Source organism: Oryx dammah, unplaced genomic scaffold (assembly GCF_014754425.2).
Source record: "Oryx dammah isolate SB20612 unplaced genomic scaffold, SCBI_Odam_1.1 HiC_scaffold_8, whole genome shotgun sequence".
In the NCBI taxonomy this organism is placed as follows: domain Eukaryota; kingdom Metazoa; phylum Chordata; class Mammalia; order Artiodactyla; family Bovidae; genus Oryx; species Oryx dammah.
The window spans coordinates 37,618,996-37,637,781 of record NW_024070192.1 but is presented as its reverse complement, the minus strand read 5'-3'; the positions used below and the strand labels follow the sequence as shown (position 1 = coordinate 37,637,781).

The 18,786-nt window shown below is 54.4% G+C and overlaps 1 protein-coding gene across 1 annotated transcript; it reads right to left on the bottom strand.

Moving 5' to 3' along the window:
• Window positions 1-124: 124 nt before the first annotated feature.
• Window positions 125-18,786, bottom strand: P2RX1 (purinergic receptor P2X 1). The gene is made up of 12 exons (XM_040243731.1): window positions 18,339-18,786; window positions 7,455-7,602; window positions 7,111-7,182; window positions 6,559-6,628; window positions 6,235-6,331; window positions 5,842-5,922; window positions 5,458-5,599; window positions 2,973-3,100; window positions 2,445-2,535; window positions 1,974-2,039; window positions 1,567-1,668; window positions 125-1,451 (listed from the first exon to the last, which is right to left on the bottom strand). Exons 1-12 carry the CDS (start codon window positions 18,473-18,475, stop codon window positions 1,386-1,388), a joined length of 1,200 nt encoding a protein of 399 aa, XP_040099665.1. The 5' UTR covers window positions 18,476-18,786; the 3' UTR covers window positions 125-1,385.

The following is an 18,786-nucleotide window of genomic DNA, read 5'->3' as shown; positions in this document are numbered from 1 at the left end:
AGCTCACCACCTCCACGGAGAGATCCCAGGAGGACCTCAACGATCACTCAGCTCAGCCCTGAGTTTCACAGCTGAGAACGCTGAGTTTCAGAGAAGGAGGGAAAGAAAAGGCAGAGGGCAGACGTTTGAACTCATTCACCATTCCTTTTATTATCCTCCACCCCTTGATTTCTCAGACCTTGTGTTAACAGAGCTGAGCAGTCCTCGGGAGCTGGGGCTAGGTCACAGGCAGAGAGCCCAGGATTTGGCTGAGGCTCCCACCCTGACCAGAGGTAGCTGAGTAAGGATCCATCACTAAGAAGGGCCGTCCTGGCCTCACACACTTCAGGATAACACATCCCCATGGAGGCGACAAGGCGTGGACCGTGAGTCTGTGCCTGGGGGTGTAGGTGTGTTCAGATGGCTGTGTTTGCAGGGCCCAAGCTGTTCAAACACACAGTGTGGGTGGGAGGAGGGTGTGCATGTGGGTGAGTGCACGTGTGTGTGTGTGCATGAGACACTGTGTGGCTTGTGAGCACACTACACACCTGCTCAAGGCCTGCACCTGCTGGGCAATGCTGGCTGCAATGAAGTCTGATACCCCATCAGGAGCAGCTCTAAAACTTAGGTCCTGAAGGGTTATGCTATCCTCGGAGACTGTGACCAGCCCTGGCAATTCTGGTTCGGGAGATCTGGGGTGTGCCCAGGAGCCAGCTCTGTTTTTGGATTTCTTTGTTTGTTTTTGGCCTCGTGGCTTGTGGGATCCTAGCTCCCTAACCAGGGAATCGTGCCCTGGCCATTGGTGGTGAAAATCCTAACCACGGGACCACCAGGGAATTCCCAAGTGCCAGCACTGTTGACAAGCATCCCAGGGAGATCTGGGGCCAGTAGGAAGCAGGGCTCAAGGTTAGCCATCCAATAGAACTCTCTGTGATGCTGCAAACATCTCTTGTGGTTCAATAGGGCAACTGCTAGCCACATGTGTATTTACCAATTGCAATGTGGCTAGTTGGAGGAACTGAAGTTTTAATTTTATTCAATCCTAATTAATTTAAATTTAAATAATCCCTCGCAGTTAGTGGCTGCCACCGGGGAGACCAGAGATCTGGAGACACGAGGGAGCAGGATGGATGGATGAGGGCCCAGAGGGACAGGCACAAAGCTTGGGGCAAGGAGTGGCTAAGGCTGGGGAAGGCTTCCTTGGGAGGGTTGCAGAGTTGGAGCTGGAGCCCAGAATTGTGAGCTTCCGGCAACTTGGTATCTGCCTGGCTGAGAGGGTGGGAGAGCTCCTGGGGAGATCCTTCCACCCTGGCGGGGGGACCCCTCTGCCCTGGCTGGGACCCCACCAGCTTCCCAGGGAGCAGGGCTCCCCTCCTGCTGCGTCCAGTAGGAGCCGGGGATGGAGGTCAGGATGTCTTCATGTTCTCCTGCAGAACCAGGGTGGAGCCGGTGGCCGCGGGGTCTCGCTCTCCCTGTGTGAGCATCGGGGTGTGGGGGCTGGCGGTCAGCCACCTGGAAGCAGCTGGGTCCCCAGCACAGACATGCGGGCCTGGAGCCTCTGAGGGGCCGAGTGGGGAGTTCTCTTACCGCCCCTGGGCCCATGTCCTCCGCATACTTGAACTTCTTCTGCTTGTAGTAGTGCCTCTTGGGCAGGATGTGGAGCAGAAGGAGGTCACAGAGAACCGTGGCCTGAGGGGGGCGGGTGGAGGACAGAGCACAGGGGCCTGGGGACAGGACCCTGCACACCCCACCTCCGTCCCTGCTCACCTCGGGGCCCAGGCTGAGTCCTGTCTGGACTCAGGTCCCCTCCCACCTCTGTCCTGCCCAAGCTCTGGGCCTCGGTTTCCTCAGACAGGCTGTGGGTCTACGGAGGTGGGGTGGGCTCAGAAAGAGTGAACAATTTCAGTCAGGTTTTGGGGTGGGAGACTTGTTGCTGAGGTGTGGGAGGAGAGGGACTGACCCCAGCACAACGACCGCATGGCCTCAGCACTTACCACCCCGAAGATGCCAATCCCAGAGCCGATGGTGGTCATTGTGGGAATGATGTCAAACTTCCCAGCCTGGTGGCAGGGCCCAGGGGAAAGAAGGGTTAACGGTCAGAAAGGTCTGGTGGACAAGGCCTTCCTCAGAAGCCCTAAGATCAGGCCGGGGGCAGGGGACCTCCCCACCCTCCAGTGTTTCCTGACCCCATAGCCCACTGCCCACGGTTCTGGCTTTGCATGGGGTCGCAGCCACTGGTCAGGAGCCCTGGGTTTTGACCTTGGCTCTGCCACCCTGGACATGAGGAGATGGAGGGGCAGTGTATTCATAGGCTGGAAGGTCCTGCCTGCAACAGCACATTATCAGATATGGAAGTGCTGAATGAGGCCCATCCAACTTCCCATCGCCTAAAACCACAGACACCCCAGAGACACCAGCAGGAACCAAGAATGTGTCTCAGGGCGCCCTTCACACCAGACACTCACCTTGCCGTCCACCAGGATGTCAAAGCGAATCCCAAACACCTTGAAGAGATCCCGGTAGTTGGTCCCATTCTCCACGAAGTGCCTGGCAAACCTTGGGGAAGGGGAGAGGTGGCAGGAATGATGGAGAAACGTCTTGGGTCGAGAGTTCCCAGAGCATCAGGGATGCAGGAGCCCTTAGAGGTCCATGAGGAAGCCCCATGTCCCCCAATATTATATAGAAGGGGAATTATTGGCAGGAATCCAAGCCTCATTCCAGGAATGCTGTATTCAACCGTCACCCTAACTCCTGAGGTTAGCAATTTCCCCAGCCAGTCCTGGACAGGTGGGCTTCAAGGGAATGGAGAGCCAGGGGTGGGGCTCAGGCCTCTAAGCTTGTGCTCCCTGCTTGGCCAACCCCAGGAGGATGGGAGTTTCCCAGGCTCCTCTGCTCCCCTCCTGGGGACAGCTGCTTGATCTCAAGGGATGAAGGGAGTAGAAAAACTCATGGGGCCCCAGGGAAGGATGCACTGGTGGGGACCCGGCAGGCACCTGAAGTTGAAGCCTTGAGACAGTTTTTTCTCCTCATACAGCCCATGGAACTCGTAGACGGGTTTGCAGTGCCGCACGTGCCAGTCCAGGTCACAGTGCCAGTCGATGGTGATGCCCACCACCCCACCCTGCCAGGGATACAGGAGCTCAAGATCCAGGGTATAGGATCAAGAAGTCCTGCCTGGTAACTGGTGCCAGCAGTCTCTTGAAGAGGGAACATTTTTGTTTAGTTGTTTGAGAAGAGACCCTGAGAAGCTGCTTGAGGGTTGAGGTCCTGTCACCCTCTCTGGCCCTAGCTCCCGCCCATCACACTCCAGTTTCTAGAATACACCAAATTCTTCCTACCTCAGGGCCTTTGCACATGCAGTCACCCCTCCCCCACCTCCCATTTTCACAAGGCTGCCTCTTTCTCATCCTTTGGTCACTTCTCCTGAGAGGCCTCCCCTAACCACCACTTCAGTCTCAAATATGCCCCTGTGATTCCTTCTGAAGTGTTTTCTTCTAAAACATGTTTTACTTTATAGCCATATATTTATTCTCTGTGATTATTCACCCATGACCATAAACTCCACAAGGGTGGGACCGTCTCATTTGCACTGATTCCTGAGTCCTAGTGTGGGAGGCAAGGAAATCACTATTGAATTAAAGAGAGTTTGTAGGGACTTCCCTGGTGGCTAAGACTCTGTGCTCCCAATGCAGGGGGCCCAGGTTCGATCCCTGATCAGGGAACATGCCAAAACTGAGAGTTCCCATGCTGCAACTAAAGAACCTGCTCGCCGCAAGGAAGATCGAAGATCCCGTGTGATACAATAAGACCCGGCATAGTCGAATAAATAAATAATACATACTTTTAAAAGTAAGTTTGTAAAGACATGGGCTGGGAAGAAAGAACCTGAGAAAGTGAAGCTTCTCTGGGCAAGGCAAGAATCAGGGACAGGTGGGGCTGGGCTGAGCAAGAGGAGAGTCGTGTCAGGTCAGAGCAGGCGTGGAGCTAGGCAGATAAGCCGGAGGCTAGATGCTTGCAGACAATGGTGATGGGTGAGAAGTTCCCAGTGGGAGTGGCAGGGAGATTTTTAGGAAAGGGGAAAACTATTAACATTCAGCTTTCTGGTCCTGTGTGTTGCTACAGAGTAAAACCCTTGCGGGGGTTGGCAAACTGAGGATTGAGGGCCAATTTTGTTTACCTATTGACTGTGGTTGCCTTTGCCCTGGGTTGTTGGAATGGAGACCATGTGATCTATGGCTCATACTTATTCTCTGGCCTTTTAAAGAAAGTTTGTCGACCCCCATACTAGTTAAACGTATAGTGAATGAGGGCTTGCCAGGTGGCTCAGTGGTAAAGAATCTGTCTGCCAAGCAGGAGACGTGGCTTCGATCCCTGGGTCGGCAAGATCCCCTGGAGAAGGGAATGGCAACCCACTCCAGTATTCTTGCCTGGGAAATCCCATGGACAGAAGAGCATGGCGGGCTACAGCCCATGGAGTTGCAGAAGAGTCGGACCAGACTGAGCGGCTAAACAACCACAAATGGTGAGTGAGTTGTTTTGGGGGGTGATGTCACAGAAAGGGACTGATTTCCATCTCTGAGTCCTGCAGGAGCCTGATGATGCAAATCACGGGCAAACATGTCCCTTGGATGCCTCGGGCCAGGCAGCACTGAAGTGCCATCCTGTGTGTGAACTCACTTGACCTCAGGACAACCCCACAAGACTTGTACTATTATTTCTCCCACTTCACAGGAGTACAAGCTCAGAAACACTGAAGGGAGGGAACTTGTCTGAGGTCATGTGGCTTGTTCAGGCCAGAGCCAGGATCTGAACCCAGACAGGCTGGTCTGTGCTCCTTATAAGGTTCCCCTCCTCTCCGAACCCCACGCGACTGCACATCTGAGAATTCCTCCAGAATCCCAGTAACCCCAGGCAGGCACAGGACTTCTCAAGGGCATGGACCATGGGATTTAAGTTGCTTTTATCTAATATTTAAAAGGCAGGACTTCCCTGGTGGTTCAGTGGTTAAAAATCCACCTGCCAATGCTGTGGGACAACTACGCCTGTGTGCTGCAACTTCTGAAGCCTTTATGCCCTAGAGCCCATGCTCTCCAACGAGAAGCCACCGCAGTGAGAAGCCTGCTCCCTGCAACTAGAGAGTAGCCTAAGCTCGCATGCAGCAATGAAGACTCAACGCGTCCAAAAATTAATTAATGAACGAAAAAGAAAAACAGCGGCCCCTCAGAAGACATCCAGGTCTCATCTGCCTACGGCCATTCATTCTGGGCACCTCCTCAGTGCCAGGTCCATGCCAGGGCCTGCCGAGGACACAGGCCTGCATCTCAGGGGCCCCAATATTAAGGGATAGGTCTGTATATATGGTCAGCCAGAACCAGGAACTTGAGGGGATCGGGTGGTCAACTGGGCCTGTTAACCCAGGTCAAAAAATAAGGCCCGGTGATATGAGGTCCAGGCCTCCCCACACACCAGGCACTATACCTTCTCGGCCAAGGTGCTGAAATTCTGGCCTGACTCCTGTACCACGTAGCCGAGCTTGAAGACTGGACACAGAGGGTGCAAGGTCTTGTGAAAGAGGCAGGTCTTCATGTAGCGGGCATCCACCTCCTCTACCAGGTTGCGCCTGCGCGGGCAAGAAGGCAGCAGCATGCCAGCTGGAAGGGCACCGACCCTGCCCAGGAGCTCCATCCCAGGCCCCAGAGACGCTCCTCCCACAGCCCTTGGAGCTGAAGGCAGCCGCCCCACATGCAGGGGCCCAGCCGAGCTTCTGCCCCCAGAAGGAAGTCAGCTGAGTGCAAGGTGACAGAGGTGACAAGCAGTGGCCTCCAAGGGCCTCCTGCGTCTCTGCCCACTTTTCCCACGAACCTGGTGACCTTGAAGCGTGGAAAGCTGATGCTGTTCTTGATGAAGAGAGTGAAGTTCTCGGCCTCTCGGAGAAGGGCAGGGCTGGAGGAGACCGCACTCACTCACCAGTCCCTCCCCAGGAATCCCTTGCAGGCCCACAGGAGCTGGCCTGGGGGACTGGGACTGTGAGAACCCATGGGATCTTCCTGGGTCATTGAGGGGTGCACGTGCTGTAATGTGGACTCCCAGGCCCCTCGATCAGGGGCTGGGGCATCTTTGGCCTGGGTGGCACAGTTGGGGTGTGGGTGGGGTTGGAAGCAGTGGGGATAGACCCTTCCCAGAGCACAGATCCAGATGCCCCTCTATCTGGGCTGGGGACCCTGCTCCCCACCCCTGGGAAGGACAGGGCGTTACCACGGGATGTCGTCGTCCACCTCCACGGGGCACCAGCCGAAGATCTCGCAGGTCTGCACGGTGTCGTTGAAGGCCACACACTTGCCCGTGCGGATGCCTGTGGCGAGGGTGGAACCCCTGGGTGCCCACCCCAAGCTGGGGCTGCAGAGGAGACTCTCCAGGCCCCACTCCTGGGAGCCCCCAGTGATGGGGCACCCAAGAGCAGAAGCCTGAAGACAGACCTTCTGGGATGGGGGAGGCCAAGGTTGGGGTGGCAGGAGGGGAGGGGACAGGAAGGACTTCCTGGTGGAGGAAGCCTGGAGCTGCAGAGGGGAACGGCCTTACCTTGGGCCTTTCTTTCTGCCTTTCCCGGGGTGCAGCCGCTATTATTTGTGCACGTGCCCCCTTCTGGGTTCTGGGGGAGGAGAGAGCTGCTGGCCCCAGGCCCCCTGGGTTGGGTCCTGAGTAGATACACAGACATCCCACCCACCCCCGCCCCCAGGGCCCTAGGGATGGTGTGGGGCAGGATCTGAGATCCCTTCAGGGTGACCCTTGTTCACAGCCTTCTTTCCCCAGTCCCCCCGCCGCCTGGACCCCTCTGGGCTTGTGCCCAGCTGTCCCAGGGCTGATGTCAGCTGGCAGGGATTGGGGGGGAAGGTGTTGGGGACTGGGCAGGCACTGAGGCTCAGCATCCTGCTTGACACACAGCTGGGAGGGAAGCCTCAGCTCTGCCAATGGTGGGTCATCACTCTGTGTGAATCTATGCCTGAAATTCCATCATTATGGCCCCGCAGGGAGGCTTAATCAAGCTTTCCCTCCAATACTCAAAGGGACCTCCTCTTCCACATCACTTTTTTCTGAAGGTTCAAGAAACAGGGAATGGGTAACAGTCCTCACCTCTGCACAGTGACCTTGAGCCTGCCGGGGGGTGGCGATAAAATTGGTCATGACCACAAAGGAGCTGTCCCCCTGGAAGTGAGAGGCAGGGGGAGGGCAAGAAGGGTTCTGAGCTGGGAGAAGAGCCTGGAGAACACCAGCATGGTCCCAGCCAGCCCCCGGAACCCACAGGACCCCCAGCAGCCTCTACACTCATGACATCAGAGTGGGGTGACGGCACGGGGCTGCATCTGTGCCTCATTCGCAGGGAAACTGAGGCCCACAGGGAGGCGGGACAGAGCCTAACCCAGCTCTGAGCCTGCACGCCCTGTGGGTAGGAGGTGCCCCCCGAACAGTCAGCTCACCTGTGCTGGGAAGACGTAGTCGGCCACATCCCAGACCTGGGGGCCCAGGCTTGGGAGCTGTGTCACAGCCAGACCTTTGAGTTTAACAGACACACTGCTGATGAGGCTGCTCGATGTCTGGTAGCCCTTCTCGTAGACAAACACCCACCTGGAGGGAGATGAGGAGGGCAGAGGGGCCAGAGCTGGGCAGGGCCACTCCAGGATGGCACGAGGCTGTGGGCCACTGCTACTTCCTCCCTCCCCCAGGGGGGGGATGTCCTTTCCCTTCCCGTCCCCAAGGGCATCTCTGAGGCCACTCTACCCCTAAAGCTTCATGTGGGGCTGGAGGCGGGTAATCTTCACTGCCTCCCTGTGCTGGAGCTCCATCCTTCTTTTCACTAGGAAAATGCTAATTCCCAGGGAGAAGAGCCCCTGCATGTCTCTTTCGGCTTCTTTTCCAAGAGTAGGGTTTGTTGGAGGCCAAGCTTCTTGGGAGCTCATGCGGTAAAGAATCTGCCTGCAGTGCAGGAGACCTGGGTTTGATCCCTGAGTCAGGAAGATCCCCTGGAGAAGGAAATGGCAACCCACTCCAGTATTCTTGCCTGAAGAATCTCATGGCCAGAGGAGCCTGGCAGGCCATTGTCCGCGGAGTCGCAAAGAGTTGGACGACTGAGCAACTAACACTTTCACTTTTCAAGCTTCTTGGACCCCAGTCTTCATCCCTATCTCCTTCCTTCCTGAGTCGCTCCCACTGAGAAACAGCAGAGCATGTGATGGCTGAGAGCCTGACCTTTGGTGTCCAAGTCTGGGCTTGCATCTCACAGGCTCTATGATTTGGGGAAGCTATTCAATTTCTCTCTGTTTCAGTTTCCTTATAAAATGTAAACAAGAGTACCAACAGTACTTGTGCTGTGAGTCAATGCCTGGAAAAGCACTTAGAATGGAAATTGACATGGGGTAAGCGCTGTATAGAGAGACATTGCTGCTGCTGCTAAGTCACTTCAGCCCTGTCCAACTCTGTGCAACCCCACAGACGGCAGCCCACCAGGCTCCCCCATCCCTGGGATTCTCCAGGCAAGAACACTGGAGTGGGTTGCCATTTCCTTCTCCAATGCATGAAAGTGAAAAGTGAAAGTGAAGTCGCTCAGTTGTGTCCGACTTTTAGCGACCCCATGGACTGCAGCCTACCAGGCTCCTCCGTCCATGGGATTTTCCAGGCAAGAGCACTGGAGTGGGGTGCCATTGCCTTCTCCAGACAGATATTGGCTACTATTATCTCAGCCATGCTGGGAGCTCCTGGGGAGGGGGACTGAGTGGAAGGGAAGCCAGAGAGGGCAAATGGCCCTTTGAGGGACTTATAGCATCTGGCCCCAGGTGAGGCCCTGGTGGGAGTGGCTCAGGTTGGAGGCCTCCCAGCTTTCCTGGGAAATTCTGGCCTTCCCCTCCCAGCATCAAGAACCTCTCCTCGTGGGACTTCCCTGGTGGTCCAGTGGCTAAGACACCACGCTCCCAATGCTAGGTGCCTGGGTTCCATCCCTGGCCAGGGAACTAGATCCCACAAGCTGCAACTAAGACTTCTCATGCTGCAACTAAAGATCCTGCATGCTGCAACGAACACCCAACTCAGCCACATAAATGAATATTTTCAGAAAAGAACCCCTGTTACTTTAGGTTCTTCATTTTTAATCTGGGAGGTTTCGTGGGGCCAACCTCCTTCCTAGCCCCATGGTGGGGGCACATGACCACAGCTTGCTAAGCAATGTTCCATTGCCCTTGCAATGGCAATGGGTCTAAGCATGGGCACAGAATCCCAAGGAGTTTCAGCAATGAGGCCAGAATTTTTCTGGGAATTACTGGGAAAGAGACATCATCTCGGCTGAGTGGCTAAGCCAGGTGGTTACAAGACCAAAACTACGGTGAGTCATCTTTGTTATCTCATGAAGCGAGCAAGCCTGAGAATGAAGCCAACTTAAGAGAAAGCCAGGCCGGGAGACGGAGAGGACTGGACTGCTGACAGTGCCGTTTGAGCACCTGGATCCTGCCATACCTGAAGCATGTTGAAAAATCTACTTCTGGACTTTCCAGTTACATGAGCTCATAAATTCTTTTCCTTTATTTAAGCCAGTTTGGGTTTGGTTTCCGCTGCTTACAAATGAGGGTTCTGGAGAATACTCCTCTCCAGGGTGTGGTCCCCTTCCTCCAGGAAAGAATCTTGGCGATTCACTGTAAGAGTGTGAGTGTGTGTGTGTGTGTGTGTGTGTGTGTCCATGGTACCCATCAGAGTGTGTAGTTGTGTATTTCCAGGGCAAATCTGTGAGCAAAACTGTGGCTGTGACTGAGTGTTGGGAGGTGTGTTTCTGCCTCTGTCACTGCTCACACTACCTTTAACCCACCTGTCCAAAGCAGAGCTCAAAATCCCTCTTCTGTCCCCCAGAACTCAGGCCCCAAGCCAGGATTCTCCCGGCTTCTTATTCTTAGAGCCACTGCTGGCTCTCTGGGGGTGTCTCCCTGCTCCAGGCCCCAGGAGGGCAGCCCACCATGTCCTCCTATCCCTCCTCTAAGCCCCTTCCCTGGCATCCCCCTCCCAGACCGCAGCCTGGCGCTGGCCCCCAGGAACTTAAGCACGGTCACCCCGCCCAAACTTAAGCATGATCACTGCTGCCCCCTGCAGGCCTCAGATGGCAACAGGTGAGACCCAACGGGGGTTCCTACTGCTCAGCGTCCTGAGCCTGCCTCTCTGTCTCCAGCCTCATCAGGGAAGGTGGGCCGTCTGAAGTCGCTGTTGTCAGGGAAGATGGGGAGCTGCCCCATATTCTGAACTCACTGCAGGAGAGGTCACAGGCCCGCCTCTTGGCAGTTCCCATTCCTGACATCTTAGCTTCATTTCTCTCTTTGCCCAAAACCAACTCCTCATGTAGAGATGGAAAAAGAGGCCAAAGGGAGTGTAAAATCAGTCCTGAATATTCACTGGAAGGACTGAGACTGAAGCTGAAGCTCCAATACTTTGGCCACCTGATGCGAAGAACCAACTCATTGGAGAAAACCCTGATACTGGGAAAGATGAAGGTGGGAGAAAGAAGGGGACAACAGAGGATGAGATGGTTGGATGGCATCACCGACTTGATGGACATGAGTTTGAGCAAGCTCTGGGAGATGGACAGGAAAGCCTGGCCTGCTGCAGTCCATGGGGTTGCAAAGAGTTGGACACAGTTGAACAACTGAACTGAACTGAAGAGAGTGTCCCTTCTGTGTCTGAGACAGACCCCAGGCTCGAAGCCCGCAGCCCAGGATTCTGCCCCTTTTTCTGCAGAGCAGCCTGGCATCAACATGTCTACCGGGAGCCACACGGAGGCTGTGCCCTGGGGCCAATGTTGCCATTCCCGGTTGTGTCTGCCCCCAGGGGCTGTCAGTCCCGGGAGGCCCAAATCTGGCCTCAGTGACCTTAGTTCTGATAATAAGAGAATGACAATGGCACCCTCCGGCCCGCCCCTCCAAAGCCATGCTCACCTGGCCTGGGTCTCGTAGTCACCGCCCCAGGACGGCCACCGAGGGGGCCTGATGCCAAAGACCCCAGCATCTTCAGAAGCCCCTCCTCTTCCAGAAATTCTCTTTCCCATTCTTTCCTCCTTACCCTCCGCAACACCCTGACCTGGTCTCTCTTCTCTAACAGCCCCTTGTGGGAGAGGTCACAGGGCGGAGTGGCTGAGGGTGCGGCCTCTGGAGCCGCAGAGGTCAAGGTTCAAGTACCAGCAGCGCCACTCACCAGCTGTGTGGCTTCAGGCTAAAGACTAAACCTCTTGAGCCCTGGATTTCTCAGTTAAAAAGGAAGTGAAGGCACCTGCCTCAAAGATGCTGCTGACAGAACAAATGCAGCCACTCACTGAGCCTGGGCCTCAAGAAGAGAAAGCGTCTGGGTGATTGGAGGATGCCCCCGTGAGTTCTCTTTAAGGAAATCAGCACAGTGCTTGGCATGCAGTTAGCCCATAAAAAACAATCCTATTTATTTACGGTTTCTGGTTCTCCTTCACTAATTCCTCCTTAAATGTCAATCTGCCCCGTCCCCTGGCTTCTATTCTCAGCCCAGGCGGAACCCTGTGTGCACCACTGCAGGCACACTTTGTCCCTGATTTTCTATCTCCGCTTCTGCACTCTCCTCTGAGCTTCAATCCCACACATTCATTTAGTCATTCAACAAGTATCTATTTATCAGGCCCTGTTATGTGCCAAGGACCGCTCTAGGCATGAAAAATACAGAAAAGAACCCAATAACCCCCAATTCTGCTCTCAAAGAGCTTATCCAAATGTTGAAGCTCCAGCTGTGAATGTTTGATGACACACATTCCTTCCCCTTGCCCTGGGCCCACCCTGCCTCCATCGCACAGTTGCCTCCAACTTAACTCGACGAAAACAGTCTGGAATTTCCTCGAAAAGTTAAATGCGGAGGAACTTCCCTGGTGGATCAGTGGTTAAGAACCTGCCTTGCAACACAGGGGACCCAGGTTCGATCCCTGGTCTGGGACTGAGATCTCACATGCCGCAGAGCAGCTAAGCCTGTGTGCCACAACAGCTGAGTCCAGGCACCACAAGCAGAGAGTCTACAAGGAAGATCTCGTGTGTGGCAACCAACACCTGAGGCAGCCCCATAAATAAATAGATAAATATTAAAAAAGAAGTCAAACATGAAACTGCCATTGACTCAGCAACTCCACTCCTAGTGAGAGAGTCAATTCCTAGGCAGTTTGATAAGAAATCCGGGGTCCCTGAGAAGGAGAGAGGGGTCTGGGGTTCTTCAAGAGGAGATGGGGATCTGGAATTCTCAAAGAGGAGGAAAGGACAAACATCTTTTTTTTCTCTATATTCCTTAGTCTTAGTCACATAAATCATTTTTTTCCTTTAAGCCTGGAACTGATGATTATACAACAAACAACTCAGTTTAAACTCTGTATTAAAGATTATAGTTTCTCCTTCCTGAAAACCTCCTGGCTAATGCTGTTATCTTAAAATGTAAAATATGGGAGTGGGTCTAGTAAGATATTTACAACCTTGAGACATTCTTTTGATTTATTGTAATAACTAATTTAAAAAGTATATAACTCCCTTGCTTAGAATAGCAAGGGGGACACTCTCCATCCCCCTTCTGATGCCTATGTCAGAAGCTCTCTCTGTCCATTTTCATACTTTAATAAAACTCTGCTACGCAAAAGCTCTTGAGTGAGTAAGCCTGGTCCCTGGTCCCAAAGCTAAATCTTCTTTGGAGATCAAGAACCTGACACCATTCACCATAAGCTACTACCAGGAACTGAATACCCAAGAAAACTGGAAACATATCCTCATAGAAACTCATACACAAATGTTCACAACATTATCCACAAGCAGAAAGTGGAAACAACTCAGATGTCCAGCAAAGTGTGGCATTTCCGTATAATGGCATATTATCCAGCCCTGAAAAGGACTGAAGAACTGACACATGTTATAACCTTGCAAACATGATGCTAAGTAAAAGAAGCCAGACACAAAAAGGCCACACGTTGTATGATTTTATCTACATGAAATATCCAGAATAGGCAAAGTAAGGGGTAAGGAGGTGCCATGGGGAATGATTGTTAATGGTGTGAAGTTCACTTTCAGTTTAGTTCAGTCGCTCAGTCGTGTCCAACTCTTAACCCCATGAACTGCAGCACACCAGGCCTCCCTGTCCATCACCAACTCCCAGAGTCCACCCAAACCCATGTCCATCGAGTTGGTGATGCCATCCAACCATCTCATCCTCTGCCGTCCCCTTTTCCTCCTGCCCTCATCTTTCCCAGCATCAGGGTCTTTTCAAATGAGTCAGCTCTCTGCATCAGGTGGCCAAAGTATTGGAGTTTCAGCTTCAACATCAGTCCTTCCAATGAAGTTCATTTGGGGGTAGTGCAAATATTCTGGAATTAGATAGTGGTGATGGTGGCTCAGTAGTAAAGAATCTGCCTGCCAATAAGGAGACACAGGAGACACGGATTCGATCCCTGAGTTGGGAAGATCCTCTGGAGGAGGGCATGGCAATGCACTCCAGTATTCTTGCCTGGAAAATTCCATGGACAGAGGAGCCTGGCGGGCTACAGTCCATGGAGTCGCAAAGAGTTGGACACGATTGAGCACAATGGTTACACAACTTTGTGATTATACTAAAAACCACTAACTTGCATATTTTGAAAGGATGAATGTTATGACATGGGAAACTTATCTCAAAACAAAAGTTCAGCTGGGCCAAACTGAACACCTCAACTCCCTACAGAACTTGCTTCTCTGGTGCCTTCATCCTGCAGGCAAGCACTGTACCTATCCCAGCCCCCAAGCTCACAGCCTGGACGTGCGATGCTCACACCCCTCACTCTGCCTCTTGCTCATATTATTTCATGGTGTCCCTCCATCCTTCCTGTCTCCCCTTGGCTTTCACCAAAAGACCCAGAGAACTTTTTGTAGGCGGAGGGGCTGAGACATAAGAGCAGCTGGATCAGACTCCAGGGCAGCTCTGACATGGGACAGGGCGGGACAGGTCAGGCGCTTGGTTGTACAGGGTGTAACCTTGGTCCACGGACTATCAAGCAGGCAGAGCATCCTTGGAGAGAGCCCAGACCAGACTCCAAGCCCAGGAAGGGTTGTGTTCAGAGCTGCAGCCCACACTGGGAGCTCAGGGGTTAATCAACACGCAGACAAGTCAAGCTGATGATTTGTCTTTAAATGTTTTGAATGAGTCGTCAGCCTCTAAAAAGGAAGAAATGTTCCTTTCACCCATAAATTCCAGTTTCCTACCGCTCTTGAGAAGCCGGGAACTCTGGCCATGCCGGTCACGTCGCTCAGTGCCGCAATGGTGGGCAGAAGAGGCTGAGGGGTGGCCACCCCCAGCGCCGGGCCCGCGGGATGATGACCTCTCTGCCTTGCTCACTGCTTCTTCCTTGGCCTCACCTTCTCCTGTCATCACTGCTGCTGCTTCTCAGATGTCCTGCCTCTGACGGCCCCACGCTACCCCAGCACCAGCCTGTCCTGGGCCTTCCCCTGTTAGACACCCTCCCATGGCCCCCCACCACATACAGAAAAAAGCCCATTCTCCTCAGCTCAGTGTTGAGAGGTCTGAGCCAGTGGCTCCTCCCTCCCCTCTCCCTTGGCTCCTTTCATGCTCCCCCAGCCTAGTCCTAGCAACTGTTTTGCTGTTCCCTCCCCAACCCAGGACCTTGGATCACACTCTGCTTTCCTGCAGAAGCCACAGGACTGAGGTGGGTACTCAACCAGGCTCCACCAATCAGGATACTCCCTTTCCTTGGCCACAATGATTGGTTCTGAGATGAGCACATGACCCAATCCCAGTCAATAAGAGTTGGACCTGGGACTTTACTGGAACTCTGGAGGAGGAGATCAGAGTTGTGTCGCAGGGCGGCTGGTGGCCTTTTTTCTACTCTGCGGACAGAGAGTCGTCTTGAGAATGAGACCTCCGTGGAGGAAAGCAGAACCGAGAAGAGGAGAGCCTGGCTTGCTTTTTTGGAGAACCCAATGAGACCAACCTGAATTCCTCACCATCCCATAGAATGTGCTGCTTCTGCACCCTCATCGTGGAGGATCCAGGCAGGCCTGAAGCCTGCACTGATTTTTCAGTTACACAAACCAGTCAATACCCCCAACTCTTCATTTTGATTGGGTTTCTGTCAATAGGAACCAAGAAGTTCCTGCTAATCCATCCCCAGCCCCTCTCTCTCTCCTGTCCACCCTGTGCTCTGCCTCTATCCCAGGGAAACTGACACAGCCCTAGATACAAAGATGCTGTAGAAGTGTCCTCGGATACCTCTTTCCCTGTGATAATTTGTATCTCTCCTTATCTCTGATAGGTGCACTCCAGGATCAGAGGCATGTGGCTTCAAGTGCTCCATATAAGGGCACACAGAAGGCCCATGGGAAAGCCAAGAGCAAGATTGCCTGGACCACAGCCTCCTGGCTTTTGCTCAAGCCTGGTTCTATCACTGTGTCACCTCCTCCAGGAAGCCTTCCCAGACTCCCCTTCCCACATGACATTCACAAATCCCCTTGAGACCCCCCTGTGTGTGCAGCCAGACCTCTCTCCTTCCCTGACCAGAGCAGGCCAGACAGGGACATGTCCCAGCATACCCCATGTGTGGACCTGCGAGGTCATGAATGACAGCCCACTGCCTGCACACCTCCAGTATGGAGAGCTCATCACCTCCCAGGAGACGGCTCTAACTGTAAATTAACTCTGAATTTTAAATATTATTCCTTTATTCATTTATTTTTGTCTGCACTAGGTCTTTGTTGCTGCGTGCAGGCTTTCTCTAGTTGCAGTGAGCAGGGGCTACTCTCTAGTTGCGGTGCTGAGCTTCTCATTGCTGTGGCTTCTCTCTTTGTGAAGCACAGCCTCTAGGGTGCACAGACTTCAGTAGTGGCAGCTCACAGGCTCTAGAGTGCAGGCTCAGTGATTGCGGCACATGAGCTTAGTCGCCCCGAGGCATCTTCCCAGACTAGGGACTGATCCTGTGTCCCCTGCACTGGCGGGTGAATTCTTAACCACTGGACCACCAGAGAAGTCCTAACCGTCTTACCATGCTCAATCGCTCAGTCATGTCTGACTCTGCGACCTACCGTGGACTGCAGCCCACCAGGCTCGTCTGTCCATGGAATTCTCCAGGCAAGGATACTGGGGTGGGTTGTCACTTTCTCCTCCAGGGGATCTTCCCAACACAGGGATTGAACCCGTGTCTCCTGCATTACACGCAGGTTCTTTACTGTCTTAACCACCAGGGGAGCTTTGGGAGGTGGGAGTAATTAAAGAAAGGCCATTCCTCTTCAGGAAAGAGCAAATTATTCAGCCTTCAGGCAACATCTTTACAGGGTTTCCCAACCCCCTGCTCCATGAAACAGTTGAGAAATCTAGACCTCAGTGGCTGTGGGTGCCTGGCTGAGCCGTCTGCGCAGTGATGGGAAGTGGCCAGATGAGGGCGCCAGAGACAGCAGGAGTGGCAGCCCCAGCCGGAGTTTGAGGGTCAGGTTAGGGGGTGTTTCAAAGGGACCCTGCCTTCCTCCCTCTGCTTTGTGACTTGGGCAGGTCAGTGCCCTTCTGTATGTTTCCTTTCCAGGATATCAAGGCCGACTTTGGAGCCACACAGCTGGGTTATGATCCTGATCCTGCCTCTTTGTAGCTGTGAAAACCTGGCTAAGTCAGTGTCTGAGTCTTAGCAACCCTAAGGAGTCCACGTCCATTTGGAAGCTGAGTGCACTGACTGGGGAGGGAGGGAGAGAGGTCCCCGTCCCTGGAGGCCTGCGTTCAGCACCGGGTGGTGCCCTGGGGCATATGCTGCAGCTGGGAGTGGGGTGGGGGGACTGTCCCCTTTCCCTCTGACGGTTTGTGACCAACACACAGAAGGAGGCATGGCATTGCTCCCAGTGCTGACCCGGAAGCAGAAACGGAACCACAGGGGCTGCAGGAGGACAACATTTTCCCAGTCTCTAGGGGCGAGGGGTCGACTGGGCCCGGCTGGACAACCCCTCCCTTCCCAGGAGGGTCAGGAGTGTGGCTAATGGTGAACCCATTAGAGAGGTTCGCCCTCGTGAGGTGGGAGAGGAGGAAGCTGGGGATCAGGAGGCCCTGGTTCAAACTGGGACTGGAGGCTGACTTGCTGTGTGACCTAGAAATTCCACTGCTCCCCTCTGGGTCCGTTTCCCTCACAAGTTCAGTGACACTGCAGATATCAAATTGGTTTGTGGACAGAAGGCTGAGGCTGAAAGGTTTCGGAGGGCTGGTCTGTGGCCGTGCTTCACCTGCTCGGTTCTGAGGCTTCGGGGACCGGATGGAGCCGAAGTGAGGCTGTTTCGGATGATAAGGCCTGGGGGGACCAGGACTATGTGGTCGCCATTTGGTTCCTGGTCAGCCCGCCCTGGTTTGGTCTCACGGCAAAAATGGGGATGTGGAGACCAGAAGGGCAGGGTTACTGGTGCCCCAGATCCCCCAGCAGGGGCTGAACCCCCTTCAGTGGCCCTGGGGCCTCCGGGAGCCCTCTGTGGGGTCACTGTAAGTGCACCTGCCCCCTACCCTGCTCACCGCCCCCCTACACACACACCAGGGCACTCAGTCCCAGAGACACATCCCACAGCCACACCCGATAAGCAGGTGCCCAGACACATGAAGGCACATTCACCCCACGCAGAGCTCTGGGTATGACACGCACGCATCCACACACCACGCGTGTGATCACACAAGCACCTGCTAAGACAGCCAGGAAGATGGCCTTTGTGTGGACCCCAGAACAGCAGCCCATAGGTGAGTCCCACCTACTTCTGCCCCTGCAGCCCTGGGAGGGTGGGATAGGTCCCGTGATACCCAGAAAGGGGCTGTCATCCCCGGGGCCAGAACCGACTTCCGACCTTCGTGTGACATGGCGCCTTTAAGGCACCAAGTGTTCTGAACCTGCAGGTGTCTCTGCTCAGAGTCTCGAGCAACTCAGGACGCCTCTAGTTCAGGCAGGCAGATGGGAGCAGGGTCTATCCCACACTGGCTTGTAAGGTGCGGCACTGCCTCCATCCCTCAGCAGTGCATTGGAAGGTCAGAGGTGGAAGGGCTCTGTGGGAAGCCACTCGAGGGAACCGTTAGCTATGAGTCAGTTCCTCAGAGCCCAACGGCTTAACCTCGTGTCCCCATATGACTGGGAGCAGGGCTGCCCCTCATCCCTGTGTCCCTGTCTTGGCAGCAGGTTAGCAGGTTCCCATTCCTTCTGAAGGGCACCAGAATGGTTTGTCGGGAGGGATGACAGCCACGAGAGAAAGAAGGGCTCTCTGGGGGTCATGGGAGGCATCCCAGAGCCTGGAGGACAAGCCCTGGCTGGGGGCTGGTGACGGGGGGCAGCGGAGAGGGGGGTCCACACTCACCCGACGACGTAGACCAGGACCACGAGCTGGATCAGGCGGAAGACGACGCCCACCTTCTTGTTGCGCACAAGCACCATCCGGGGGGTGTCGTACTCAAAGAAGAAGGCAGCCAGCTCATCCTGGATCCGCTGCGCCATGATGGCCAGGCTGGGGGCTGAGAACCGAGCCCCTTGCAAAGCCCTGGCTCCCCAGGGGTGAGCCAGGCGTCAATACTCACAGCCTCTACAGAGGCGAAGCTTCTAGGGGTTCCCCAGCCCCCCACAAAGAGCAGGGCGGAACAGGTGGGCCCAGAGGTCAGGAGTCAGAGGTCGGTTGGCAACACTTGAGTTGGATGGGAGCGTCCTTGGGTGGTCAGAGCTGCTCTTGGCCCCTGGCAGGCGATGGACTGTGGGCCAGCCGTGCCTGTGGACAAATAAATTCCCAAAGATAGATGGGGGCGGGGCTGGAG

Excerpts from the sequence above, each read along its gene's own strand:
- P2RX1 (XM_040243731.1), bottom strand. The coding sequence starts at position 18,475 with ATGGCGCAGCGGATCCAGGATGAGCTGGCTGCCTTCTTCTTTGAGTAC. Across the intron at positions 2,536-2,972 it reads TCTCAAGGCTTCAACTTCAG|GTTTGCCAGGCACTTCGTGG; the intron begins GTGCCTGCCGGG and ends CCCTTCCCCAAG. Across the intron at positions 2,040-2,444 it reads ACATCCTGGTGGACGGCAAG|GCTGGGAAGTTTGACATCAT; the intron begins GTGAGTGTCTGG and ends CCCTGCCACCAG.